The following is a 14,654-nucleotide window of genomic DNA, read 5'->3' as shown; positions in this document are numbered from 1 at the left end:
TATCATTGAGATGATCCATGACCTTAGTCTCCAAGCAGACCTGCGGGTTGCAAAGACCGTATCCAACTGGCTGGAGTTTTTATAGCAAGGTTGCTATAAAAACTCCTTCTGCCAGTTGGGTACGGTCTTTGCAACCCGTAGGTCTGCTTGGAGACTACCATAACCCCATCAGATCAACTTCACTAGTAAATTTGAAACATGTCTTCTTCATAATTATTATGTAACCTGCCTTTATTGTAAAATAGCATATAGGGATGAATGCCCACAGCAGCCAGAATATTTTGTATTTTTCATTTCAGAGTAAAGCCAAGCAAATGAGAGAAATGTTGTCTTGATTTAAAAACTTGATTTTCTGTTCACAAAGGGTTCTATCAGCAAATCCTGTATTTTTCTCCAGCACAACTACTACTGTCATAGAAACTTTTATCTACTAGTATTTGAATGTGTTAAGCTCCTGGTAGAGTCTATCCTTGTTGTGGTGCTTACAAAAGTGCATTAACAATACAAACCACTGGTTATGAGCTCAATACATCAACCTGTTTCTAAATTCAGCAGCTTTTGCTTAAAATGCCATGCCATGAATAATGATGCTTCCTTCATTCATGGAATAAGGCTACACTCATCAGTACATTAACTATCATAGTAGCACAACCTAGGAGGTTAAAATAAGAACCTCCTTGCTAGGAGGTACAAAGACTTTGATTCAATCACTGATTGTTAAAACAATCAGATGCTTATATGGTTGGATCCATGTCCTCTGGATAATTCGTACCCTCATATGCCCACAAGATATCTTCAAGAATTCCTGAAACTCACCAGTCCTAAACAGAAAATACTTGCACAACACATGTACATGCCACACCTTGATATTTGAAAACATAGTGCGATCTTAGTGCCATAATGCTGTTTTAATGTTCAGACAATAAAAAGAAAGACATTACAGAAGTGTGTCAAAAATAATCTCTATGGCAGGAGAATAGAAAGCCTACACACTGTGTTTTTTCCCTAGTAAATACATTGACACAAATTACAAAGCACATGGAGAGCTAAACTTGATCATGGTGGTGAAACTTTGTTGACAGTAGCCATTAACCCTCCCAGTGTCAGGTTTGATTAGATCTAGGCATTACAATTACCCCACAATGCAGCAATGGTTAAAATACCCGTTAATACATTACCCTCATTTCTCTGAAGCGCTATATACTGAGAAACTCACCAGTATGTGTATGGTTGTATGGAACAATTTGGAAAAAAACATAATGTACATTGTGGACATGGAAATATGTTTACCTGAAAATCTTTGCTTACCCCAAACCATGCAGACAATTGAGTTATATAATTTCACACCTTTTCCCTTGTGAGCCAATCTATTCTATGTTGCTGTTTTCCAAATCTAAACTTCCACATGTTCATCTTTGTAGAGGAACTACTCAAGATAATGGCAAGCCCATTCATAAGTATTGCTGCAACATATAGATGTACAATACATATCATTTAAAATGCTCCACAGCAATATTGTATCATTGTACAGTACAAGTTACCTTTGTGAATGCCATCCAAAGTTTCTTAAAAAGGCAAGATGCCCAATGAACATTTCAAATGCACAATGAATACAGAATCAAGTGTAGTTATTTGTAGTTCCTTTGGCATGCACTCATCCTGTCTCATGAAAAATCAGTATGAGAACAACTGTTTATAACCTACAACATGGGAGAAAGCTACTATATCTTTGTTTGTACATTTGTATCACCCTCTTATATGTAAACAACCCTGTTCCATACATGTCTTACATCTATGGTTGAATTCTGAAGTTGCATGTTCTACAAGGTAGCTGAGCAATGTGACATGTCTTAGAGGGCTAAGACATCTTCTTGTTTACTTTACCACAGAGGAAAATCAATGTTTCATTTTTAAAAAAAACTTGAGGTACAGCATTTTGGTGGATTAACTTTCCTAACAAAGTAGGGACATGGTCTCGTTAACAAATATTCCTACTACACAGTACTGACAGCTGGGACACCAACTGTTGAAGTCATCAACAGACGAGTAGTGGCGCAGTATTGACTTACTTAACATGCCACTACCTTTTAACTGCCCCAAAATATGCTTTCAATATATACTCCTGTTGGTTGAATCTACATGGGCAAGAAAACTTTGTTACTTGCAAAAAGGCTACTTCAAAACAATTGTTAGTTGCGATGCTGGGGTTGATTTCTTTTACCTGCACCTAATGACTGAAGCTCCAAGAAAGAGATGACTCATTTGAAGTGCTGACAGTGGTTGCACACAATATCCACACTGAAAAGTTGGCACAACAATCAGCCATTGTAAAATGAAAGCTTTTGTGACAGGTTTTTGCCCACATTTCCTGCAGCAGCCTGTACGTATTATTATTGGCGATCTAGAAGAGTGATTGCCTCTGCAAGGAATGGATAGTTTCCCACTATGTACGGGAAAGTCTCATATAAAACTATGTACCATTGATTTGCCAAGGACAAACTGCATTAGACATGAAATCTGCAAAGAAATAAAACCTTGTAATACATTTGGCTTTGAAACAAAATGAAAATAAGAAAGTACCCAAACATTTTATACAATCCTTGAAGCAAAATACTAATTCATGTCAATTGTAATAAGTGCAAGTCCCACATATAATATTGTGTATTAAGCAAAATACACCAAACAATCTGTAGATACATTGTCCTGGACTGCAGGAATTTGAGGAAAGTCACCAGCCTTAACATTACATTATTCAATCAAATAGTGACACATAATTTCTCTACACCTAACAAGATGCCTACATCTAATTCAGGTGACTTGTCTTAAAGTATGCACAATCTTATTGCCATGTGTTGACGGAAGGTTTGTATATTAGTCTCCTTTATGGCACTACATTCTGAAATTCCCACAACATGTGGGCTAGGCTGTAATGAATGTAAGTAGGCACAGTTTATACAGCCTTCAGTCAATATTACATTTACAGCTTCTGCCAAGTCTATTTCTTACTGTTTTCTCCACGGCTATGGCCACCTGCACCAAGCTGTATCACATGTACTTGTCTCATAACTTTGCTCATCTCATCAGCTATAATTGCTATTATATATATATCTTCATATATATATACTTTATATAAATGTATATATATATTTGCAAGTAAGCCTTTTAGATAGCCTATGCGATGGAGGTTGACGGGGAGAGCATCAGGTGCACCTGAACTGGCTACCAGAGGAAGAGTAGGAGAACTTCTCAAAATGTGGCTTCTCCTCATCTATGGTGTCCAAAGGACCTGCAAGAGAAAACACTGGTGCGTCAGACTGTAGTTCAGATGAATGATGCCGATCTGGCTGGGGGACCAGTCTGTCTACGTTATAGACATCCAGAATCAATGAGGGGACAAAATCAACTTGAATTGAAACCAAACTAAAATAAATCAGAGTAAAGAAAGAAAACAATGATAACTAAACAAAAGCAAGCAAGCAATGCTCAATTATGATTAAAGTAGTGATCATAGAAAAAGTAAGACTAAGATTTGGGTTCCATATTTTCAAAGATTGTCGTTGATGTTTGAGATATATTTTCCTTACACACCAAAACTTCAGAACCCTGTACAAGAATTTTGACAGAATCCCATACTGTTTCTAACTTCACTACTTTGACTTGTCTGTTGATTAGTTTGCTCACATTATTGGGGGGAGGGGGTGGGAACACTTCTATCAGGTACCCCTAAAATGACTGCCAGAGGAAGAGTATGAGAACTGTTCAAAGTGTGGCTTCTCCTCATCTATGGTGTCTAGTGGACCTGCAGCAGATGTAAAAACATACATGTTGCCAGGAACAAACTAGCCTGGAAACCAGATCCTTCGCGCAATGCAAGACAACAACACCTTTTGCCGGGGAAGGCCTAGTAGGGGATAGAGATGGCACCCGGTCTCTCCTGGCAGCTGATCTCTTATATCTATCACGCAAGAGGTAATTAGGGGCCCGTGTGCTATCTGTGGCGGCGGGGCAAGTTGCTTCCCCGGCCAAAGGATTAGCGACTGGAGCGCGGTGGTCTGGTACCCAGGCTAGGAACAAGCTAAAAATAACTCAAAGTTATCCTCACTAATATTTACTGTTCCCTGCAAAAATTTTGTCACACATGAAATGGAAAAATAATGATGAAAATCAAAATGTAATAACCAAAATCATCAAACAAATAAAGAAACTGAAGTAACCTTTCTTTCCATTTAACAACGATATTTGTAGACACTTTCACAAACAATAAACCACAAATATAGGTAGCACATTCCACATTACGAACAACACCATCATACATGCAGTCTACTTGCCCTCATAGTCTTTATGTAATCTGATATCTAAGATAGACATTTACTAGTAGTCCAAGATTACACTTCAGAAAGGACAATGTACTAATTACTTGTATCAGAGATTTCTCTATACTGGGACAAGCTTTCTGACATCCTTTCTTCACCAGTATTTTTGAATTTTTTCAAATAGTTATTCATGCAAATAAAATGGATTTCAGTCGTTTGACAATTTTTACTAGTGTGTATAGTACTATGAGATGAATGTATGATTGAAAGCAGGGCAGCATCACTCTTTTGTCCACTGAAGATATACTTACAAGACTCAGTAGGTGGTGTAAGCTCCACAGACTCCCCTGTGAACTCCTTATCAAAGTAACGAGTATCTGTGTCTGATGACACCTGAGGCTTGAACGGTGGTGTCAACTGAGCGACAAGAAAACATGAGTGAGCATTGATTTTTGCCTGATTTTGAAAAAAACAAACACATGAAATACTGTTTTCCATCCACAATAGTCTACATGGCAAGAAAATACAGAAAATGGTTAAGTATGTCACGTGGTAACCTTGAATGTAGTTGTGTAAGTACTAACACTAATGAGGTAGCCATGAGTGAAGTGAAACTAATTTGGTAATAGTAGAAGTGACAGCAGTGTGGTAGCCTTGAGTCTAGTTGGTATTTCTTGAATACAGGAATAAAACTAAAGCCTTGTTTGTTGTGGTACCATGTCTGGTCACTTCAAGCCTTGTTACAACATTCAAAGTCTCTATTTTGAATAGTTGCCAATCTTGTTTTTATTTTCACTCCTGCATTAGACATGGAGTCTGTAGAGGATATAATCTATAAAATTCACTTGCTGTGGTCTAAGATGCAAAGAAGAACATTAAACAGCCTGTGTTTTGACAACACTTGAAGAGAAGATTAGCATGTTTTGACATTACTGGGCAGGGAGGAATCCCCTATATACAGGATGAGTAAAGTTACGAGAAAAAAAGACGACCAACCTTTCTCTCATACACGCCCTGCCAGTTGATGTCTGCAGTAGCAAAGAAAGGATGCTCTTTCACGTCATCAGCATCCCTGATGCCTCCACCAAGTCTACAACAAAAGAAAAATTTTCATTTGCACTGCTCATCTATTAAAATACCAGCACAGACTTTATGAGTTTATGCTATCTACAAGAAGCATATTTGATATCAATGCATGATTCAGAGCTAAAACATCTAGGGGTGCCTACTCCCTATGCAGAGGTACTTGGACGCTGACAGGTTAGAACATCCTGCACCACCATGGCATTGCTCTATCTGCAGCTATTCTTTTGCGCAGATGATCAACTGAGGATAGTCAATGTTATACAATCTGTTTACTGATAATACATTGTATCAACTGCTTTCAAACTCTGACGTTACCTCTGCTTGGGGTCCTTGATGAGCAGACCTGACAGCAGGGACTTGGCATTCTCTGTGATATTTCTGGGAAACCTTGCCTCCTCCATCAGGATCAGTTCAAACAACACCTCGTGGTCTTTATTATAGAATGGCAGCCGACCACACATCATCTCATACATGACCACTCCCAGTCCCCACCAGTCCACAGGACGGCCATAGTCATTGTCCTCAAGGACCTGCAGGCAACAAATACATGGCAAATTTATCTAACAATTTGTCAAGATACTTGTAGCATACCACTTGGACTGCTCATCAAACGAAATGCAAAACAATATTCATTAAGTAAACTTACTATGAGTTTATCCTTCCAAAAACAAACCTTTCAACTGAGTGGCACCAGCAGACATTAACTAGAAACTTGGTTTGGTATCTGTTTCATTACTGTCGTTTGGCTTTAATTGTCAACAAACAGTCTGTTCCTAAAGTATGGACCAACCTCTGGTGCCAGGTATTCGGGAGTGCCACAGAAAGTCTTTGTCGTGGAATCAAATCTCATGTCCTCTTTACACAGCCCAAAGTCTGTGATCTTGATGTGACCGTCCTTGTCCAGCATCAGGTTTTCCAGCTAGGGACACAAGAAAAAGATTTAACACACACATCAACAGATAACATGAGAAATGTCTACCTTAGGATGATTTCAAAATAACATGTTGCTTGGATTCCTGTTTTGTGTCTTCCCTACATGATGTTGAATGTGTTAGTGCATCTAAGTGTACATATAGATATTGAGTACCAACCTAACAAGTCCAGAATCAAGACCTTGGACAAACCTTATCAATCTACAAAGTTGTTACAATACTCACCTTCAGGTCTCTGTAGATAATGTTGGCCTTGTGTAAGTAGTCTAAGGCTGACACAATTTCTGCCCCATAAAATCTTGTTCTGTCCTCCGAGAACACCCTCTCCCGAGATAAATGGAAAAACAGCTGAAAGAAACCAAGATCACTTAGAACAGCAGCAGGTACCTCCACTTCTGCATGATTACTGTACATGGAATCCAGGATATTTCAGTCAGGTCTCAAAATGTACACATGGCAAGTTTAGAGGGATTACTCTGAAAAATGTGAATTAAACCACATACCCAGAGTGGTTTAAGTTGTATCACTAGTGCACTGGCAAAGTTGCAATTTTTCAAGGTTCAGGCCAGCCAAAGAACTGTGTATTCATGACCAAAAGAAACCTTCTCGTGGCACAAAGTATGTGACAGATTTTACACATTACAAGGTGTACAAAATTAATCATTTGCTAAAGTTTCACATGAAAGGTAACAAGCATAGATAATTTCTCCAATCTTGCTTACCAACTTAGAAACAAACAAACAAAAATGACCTACATCATCTGGGAAGTGATATTAACATGCAGGACTGAGATGCTTACCTCACCCCCGTTTACATACTCCATCACAAAACATAACCTGTCTTTTGTTTGGAATGAGTACTTCAAGGCCTGCAAAAAGATATAAACAAAGTCAGCAAGATAACATCACACAAGCTGGAATGTATGCTAATCCCTCAAGAAGGGGAGGGGGGAATATCTCTTACTTAAAATCTACAAACAATGGAATTTAAATCCACACTATATCACCATTCTATGACTAAGAAAGCAGACAAAAGATCCATTCATTACCTATTGCAACTCATCATTTTATAATAAGCATCATTTTCATTATTCCACGATGTAAAAAAAGTGAACTTACAACATGCATTAACCATTACTAGTGGAAATGATACGAGATTGATATATCACAATCAATCAACACAACTCACAGTGAGGAAAGGGTGCCTTGTTGTTTGGAGGACCCTATTCTCTGTTAATGTGTGTGCTACTTCATCCTGAGGAAAAAAATCACAGTAACATCATTATCACAGCTCTCACTGCTTATAGCCGAGAATTCTGAGCTATACATCACCGACAGACAACTATCAAGAAAGTAACACAATGTCCTAACTTCAAGAGAATAATGTTGTATTTACTTGATACATATACCCAAATATTTTTCCACTAAAATCTACTGAGTTTCAACAATGCCATACATATTATAATGAACTCACCTTTGCTACAATTACTTCCTTCTTCAGAATCTTGATTGCATACAGACCACCATTTGACTTTTCCCTCACCAGAATCACCTTTCCAAATGTTCCCTTTCCTAGAACCTTCAGGAAGTCAAAGTCTTCTAAAGTCTATCAGAGAAAAAGAGGAGAATCTAAGTTTGTGCTTACATCTTGTGTGCAAACAGGAATTAACTATCATAAAGTTTGCAGTTAATTTTGTGACTATGATATTGGTTATTCAATCACAACACACTACCGGTATGTATGAGAATCTTGTTAACAATATCTTATACTTGTAATACTGAAATGTTGATAAAATTTGGGGTTTGACATTGCATCAAGGCTGCATTTTTATGAAGTCTGGACTCCTATAACTTGACAATGTTGTGAGAACGTATGCAACTTTACCACTTTATGTGAGGCAGTGCTGCCCCCTGAACTGGAAGGTCTGCTGTCTGAAGAGGTGTAAGAATTGGTCAGCATGCCTTCCTGGGACTCTTTACTCTTCATGTCCTCCTGTTCCTGCAGCTTGTCTGCCACTGACTGGATGGCCCTGATCCAATCCTCCCTGATAGTACAAACAACATGTAAGCATCTGCTTACAAACAAGAGCCATGTACAGTCATGCAGCATTTGGGGCTTATGGGAAATATGACGGTTGCAACAACTTGCCCCGTCCCCCCCGGGGGTCGATAGATGATGAAGTGTGAATATTTGAATGGAAGTGGTCCAAGTATCGGTCATTTCAAAATATATGTTAATATTTGAAAAAGGTACAATTAATTATTTACAATAATGTTTAAGTTGTGAGTAAGATGAAAGATGTTAATATGGTTGGAGAAGCCATACCAGTGTCAAACCTTGTACCCATGAGCAAATTATGATTAATATAAGTCCCTTTAAAAATGATAATGAGTTTAAGAAAATTACATTTTACAGCAAACACCACAATAACAGACTCCATTACTGATAGCATCTCAAGTTTACACTGTATTCATATCTAATTACAATCATTAAACTGAAACCTGATCAAGTATCAAGTAGTAGTAAACTGAAATAACAACATGTTATGCAACACAGGATGTAACGCTATGTAATCATAGGACGTCCTGTTGTCAAAACACACAAAAAGTTGCAAATGCATGGTGTAATTCAGTTTGTACAGAACAGCCTAGGGGAAGAAACAGGTATCATTTCCAGCACATGTTATGATTCAAAACATGAGGGCAGAAGGAAATAGCCAGAGGGCAAAATTCCTGTTGACTATTGAGCTGCAATCAGGAAACATAATTCTAAACCATATGATTTTACCATTTAGCTAGCATCTTAATCATTTTGCAACCATGTGATAAAATGCAATCTAAGAAATTTTGAAGACTGAACAGGAAAAATACCATTTGCCTTTTAACCTGTAAGACTTCCTTGCACTGTCATGAATCTTCTAAGGAGATGAGTAGTGAAAATAGATTCATGCTATCTACCTCTCCTCAGGAGTGTCGACATGGAAGGTTCTCTCAATAATGGTGGTCCACTGTAGACATCTGATGATGAACGTGTTGGGGCGAGGTTTCTCTGTCTTCATGATCTGACATTCTGCATACACAAAAGTAGTCATACAGAATTGTAAGACCTGGGAACATGTTTCTGTGTAGTTGGATTAATAAATCCAGAATCCCAAATACTGCATTACTCTCACCTCTCAAATAAACGTACCGGTACGTTTATTTTTTTTCGCCTCAAAATCCGCCCGGTGCTTTCTTATTTTAGACGGTACGTCTATTATTTTTCTAAGAATTAGGATTTTGCTAACCAGAAATCCCTCTAAAATCGAAATTTTATTTTTTTCTGCCCATATTTCCCCTGTATTTTTTGCTAGTAATTCGCTATTTTTCGGCCTAGCGGCGTTGATTTCCCCACCGCTATGTCGACCGGCGGCGGCCTTTGTGAAATCCTTGCGGCACTCGTAACATATCGATAGATCTCGCTATGACGTTACAAAGTTAACGTTGTTTATTGGGGGAAAATAAGACGCAACACTGACATTTCAAAATACAATTGTCATGTAAATAACTTTGACAGTCTCTGTTTACATCGTAAACCAAAGCATGCTGATCAAAAAACGTGTCGAATATAGTAACGTACTTGCACAGGGAAGAATTTGATGACCGCTATCGGTAGCACGGCGGAAGAATAATTCGTTCACAGAAGCTTTATTACACGTAAAAACAACAATTAAAACTTAACTTCCCTTGTGATATGTGTTTTGAGGCCGCAAAATCTAAGAATGGCACAAAACGAGCGGTAAACAACAGCATGTTTTGCCATTGAAACATGGCGGCGGCACCATCAGGCGTGGTGACAGTAAAACTAGCAGCATATTGCACAGTGCAGATTACGATCTTTAAAATGATACCGTAAACGCGTGGAAAACATTTTATTTTGCGGCAACGATGGACACAGAATTCTATCTATATCTTAGGAGGGCTTGTATTTTAGAATAACGGTAAGATTTTCCAAATTTACCGGTAAAGGGCCGTTTCTATTGTCAACATGCTATCGGTAAGTTCTTCTATTTGAGAGGTGAGAGTAGGAAATGAAAAATACTTGATTCTATTCATATTCAAAGGCATACATGTACTTCAAGACCAACTGCTTTGAAAGTATCAGTGGCTTAAATTTTTATGATACTCAGAGCAGTTCTTGACTATGTTAAGGCTTCCATTTCTGACTTTCTTGAGTTGGAAATACTAGGAACATTATTGTCAGCTTCCATTAACTATAGTTGCCAAGAAAAATTGATAGCCTGAGTTCACCATACAAGATGATAACCTACTTGCTACAGTGAAGTTGTTCAGGGGATCGTTCATATTGGATGGGTGTGGCTTCTCCTTGTAGCCAATGAAAGACCCATCTGTCTTTAGCAGGAAGTAACGTGGTCTCCATGTTTTGATGTATTCACCTGAAACAATGACAAGTATAGACACATGCATTTAATGAAGTTACAACAATATCCCCCATTCCATGTCTATCGTAGATGTACATTTTTGACCATGCATGGCTGGTGGTGCCTGAGTGATCTGTCTGCTACAGCTCCAGAGTTGGACAGTCTCCATATCGCACATGTAAAATCAATGTTCATTAGCTGATGTAACAAAAACATGTTACAATATGTCACACAATATACTGAACAAATAGTCGCCTGTCAATTTTTATATGCATATCTCTTTTCAATCTCACTCTCAAGCTACTATGAGGTTTTACCTTATTAGCCATTAGAGCATGATCACAAAGTTAGTAGTGCAGTCAAAACAAAAAAGAATCTGTGTCATAATTCAACACTTTTTAAAATCTCTTTATGATAAAATCAACGCAATGAAAGCTAAAAAAAGAGGTAACATGTGTACTTTCATATATGTTTTGCAGGAAACAATGGTCTTGTCAAACAGGTGCTTTGTTAGGAAGCTTCAAAATAGTGGCTTCTAGCAAACTCTCTTGTTTCATTCACAGCGCAAAAGCTTTTGTCTGACCACACCTTGTCATAGTCATTCAATCGATACTAAAGGACTCACTTCAGAACATTTCCATACATGTACTTTGTAATAAAAATGTCTAGTACCTTTCCTAAAAACGGACAAAAAGAAGAAAACCATTGGGTAATCCTGTTAATGTTAAGCAGGATATGTCTGTGTGTACTTTTTAGATACTGCACTACTAACAGTCCGACTCCAGCCAAGTCTTGTTGTTGTATCATTTTTAGTTACATAATTCATGTGGAGGTGATGTTGTTTTTTCTCTTCGGCATTCCTGTTACTGGTACATAACCATAGTAAGGGGAAATGATACAGAATTCAATATGGGTATAAAAAAACTACTACATGTAGGTTGAGCACCACAATGTGTGTCCAGATGGAGGTCATCTGAATGGACTCACTAGTCTGACTTACTAGAACTGTGCAAACAGCCCACTTTACTTAAGTGACTCGGCAAGTGGACCATTCAGTCTTCACATACCACACAGGCATGCGGGACACATATCTGGCTATGACAGCATCAGAAGTCAAAGGAAATTTGCCTCAAAGTTTACATATGTCAATTTGTGCAACTTAACCTTCACCAAGAGGAAGGAGATAACAACACCACTGCAGTGGATGCCAAACAATTAAATACATCCAGGGAGGTTTTATCAAAACCTTCTTGATACATCTAAGCAAAAATCACAAATACAACATACATTTTGTACCTACATGTATATCAATAGGATACAATGTAATATTTTCAAGCAGATCATAAAAATATATGACATAAATTATTAAACAGGAAGCTACTATTGATAGCTGGAGGGTCATCACATGTTATGCAATATGTTTGTCAAATTGTAGGGTGTGGTACAGCTAGACAAACAGTGTGTGCTTTGTCTTAACAACAGTTCTGCTTGCACAGTTTGGACAGGACCTAAAGTGACTAGTCCAACTACCTAAGTATGGGACCATGGCCTATGTAGACCAGACTAGGTACTAGGGCTGTTCCTTGATGAAACGTTTTCACATGAAAATGCAACTCTACCAGTATATGGAAATAGAAGTATCTTAAAATTTGTTTACAAAGAGGTGTAATGAAATGTGCATCAGACTCATATGGGATCCTAGTTGTTCTGCTTTAAACGGCAAATTTTCATTGCAATCAATCTCCAAGTCCATAGTTATGTCCTGTTCAACCTTATATTTGAAGCAAGGCTTCATGAATTTCATGTATTGTTCCATGTAATGGAGGTTTCAAAAATTCCAGCATCCTGATTCTCTTTGAGTAATATCCAATTCATTATTCAGCACATGCCCCAAACTAAAGACACACACAACGAGCCATCGCTGTAAATAACTTGATGGTTTCAAGGACAGGTATAATCAATGCCTAATTGGTCATAACATAAAAAGCCATAACACCTTCATGTGCTCCATTTGATCTGCTGTACTTGAAACAACTAAGGCTCTCTTTACATTATACTTTTGCCGTCAGCGCCACTGGCGTCAGCGCCACTGGCGACAGCGGGAACCCCGTGTAAAGACAATTCCCGTCGACGTAGTCCCGCTGTCAACAAATTTTCTCCCGTCAGCTTCGAAGCCGTCGCCCGTCAGCACAGCGGGAGTCCCCGTCAACTTCAAACTCCGTCTAAAGAGAATACGTCGGGCTCGCGTCAGCGGGAGTCAGGGTTTCGGCGATTAGCATAAAGCACGCGTTGATTAGCATACTGTAAGTCTACTTAGATCCCCGGTATATATATAGAGAGAGAGATTCGCGGGATCCGCGGCGACTTTTGTGTCGTGCATTCATTTCCCCGCGGATATATTTATCGTACTTGTGCCCCCCTCCCCACATTTACGAGTGATGAGCATGGAATATCTACACATAAACAAGGCTTTGCATTGTAGTTTAATACGGGCGGGGAGACGCCGTCTACCGTTGTACAATCATACAATTTTGTTTCTTGCTTTTGTTATGCTTACGCCCGATACTTTCTACAAGATGGCGAAATACAAGCACCGCAGGTGTCTGTCAGATTTCCGGGCGGTGTGTCTAGAGACGTCGCGACAGCGGCCTCCCGACAGCGGGAAATTTCGCCGCTGACGCGAAAAACGTAATGTAAACTGCGCCTAAGAGTGCAGTAATGCCTCCCTGCTGCCATGTGGCCCAACAAAACAGCCCTCTCACACGCCAGGGGAATTCTTGGTATGTGTGTTGTAAGCTGTCCCACATGCCTCACCTCTCTTGTGGAGCCAGCCCTCCCTGACGATGACCGGGACCACCTGCACGGGGGTGTCGCTCATGGTCGTCTGCACAACCGTCTCTCACACAACACGGTCCGAACAGTCTTCTGCCTCACCTGGACTGTTGAGGAAGTAACCTTAATGAGGACAAATTGCTCTAACCAACCATAGATAGAGTACAGGGATCACACATGATTTTCACGAGACACTACTGGAAAGAAAATTCACACAAATTTAAGGGGACCCCATAAAATCACTGATAAATTGTCAACGACACATGGAGAACGTCTGTATGTTGTAGAGAGGCATGTTGTGGGTTTGGTCGATCCACGGAAAGTACACGTCTGTCTGCACCAGACCTGGGCATACACGGCTGTCTGGCCACGATGCAACTTGAACATTTGCTGAATAATTCGGTGTGGCCAGTTGTTCAGAGTAGCGATCAAAATGCAAACCTATGCTCATTACCAGTAACCTCCGAAGTACCCGTCTGACACACAACAGGGGTTTCACATTCTGTAGATCCCCAATTTTGGCACGACAAACCGGAGCTTTGTTAGTATGTAACGTTACAGGATGTGACATGACAGAAAAACATGAAGTTCTCCATCGACACGCACACTCTTCCACGTCCAATTTTAAAAATATGTTGAAGACGTTACCTTCCTCACCAGCAGAAAAAAAGGCACTCCTTCCTTGCTCAACTTCAGAGTCCTTGGTTATGCACAATTACGGGGAGAAAGAAACGCATAAAATAAAGAGGGTAATGTTCCGTATTCTTCCTTGTTTTCAGTTTCAGGCGTGATGACGTCATGAGGGTAATTAGCCGATGGCATCTAAACGCTTTAATGTAATGTTTATGAAGAAATCAGAGACCCCGATTGGATAACAACTTAAACTTCATCATGACAGAAGTTATTAATATAATCGTGTGTATAATTAGGTATTCAAAATGGAAGAAGGTCAGTGTATGGCATTATTCAACCACATTAAAATGAATATTGCCATGTCTGCGGTGTACCTGTCTACAAGTAGCCGCTAGGCATGACGGGCCACTTTCCGTCTGGGTCACCAGTGTCCCGGAT

At 39.2% G+C, this 14,654-nt stretch overlaps 1 protein-coding gene across 6 annotated transcripts; it reads right to left on the bottom strand.

The window, feature by feature from the left end:
• Positions 1-889: 889 nt before the first annotated feature.
• Positions 890-14,401, bottom strand: LOC136433027 (RAC-gamma serine/threonine-protein kinase-like). Of its 6 annotated transcripts, none has more exons than XM_066424779.1 (15): positions 14,232-14,400; positions 13,566-13,690; positions 10,641-10,766; positions 9,289-9,400; positions 8,183-8,375; positions 7,805-7,936; positions 7,520-7,585; positions 7,131-7,199; positions 6,557-6,679; positions 6,190-6,318; positions 5,715-5,929; positions 5,310-5,403; positions 4,625-4,730; positions 3,682-3,799; positions 890-3,286 (listed from the first exon to the last, which is right to left on the bottom strand). In XM_066424779.1, the coding sequence occupies exons 2-14, from the start codon at positions 13,627-13,629 to the stop codon at positions 3,714-3,716; spliced, it is 1,515 nt and encodes a 504-aa protein (XP_066280876.1). In that variant the 5' UTR covers positions 13,630-13,690; positions 14,232-14,400; the 3' UTR covers positions 890-3,286; positions 3,682-3,713. The 6 variants fall into 6 exon arrangements, with proteins under 6 accessions (XP_066280876.1, XP_066280877.1, XP_066280878.1 ...); XM_066424780.1 differs by having other exon boundaries at positions 13,566-13,685; XM_066424781.1 differs by having other exon boundaries at positions 14,241-14,400.
• Between the last annotated feature and the right edge of the window lie 253 nt (positions 14,402-14,654).

Source organism: Branchiostoma lanceolatum, chromosome 4, assembly GCF_035083965.1.
Source record: "Branchiostoma lanceolatum isolate klBraLanc5 chromosome 4, klBraLanc5.hap2, whole genome shotgun sequence".
NCBI classification, from domain to species: domain Eukaryota; kingdom Metazoa; phylum Chordata; class Leptocardii; order Amphioxiformes; family Branchiostomatidae; genus Branchiostoma; species Branchiostoma lanceolatum.
This window is presented reverse-complemented; position numbering and strand designations above follow the sequence as displayed.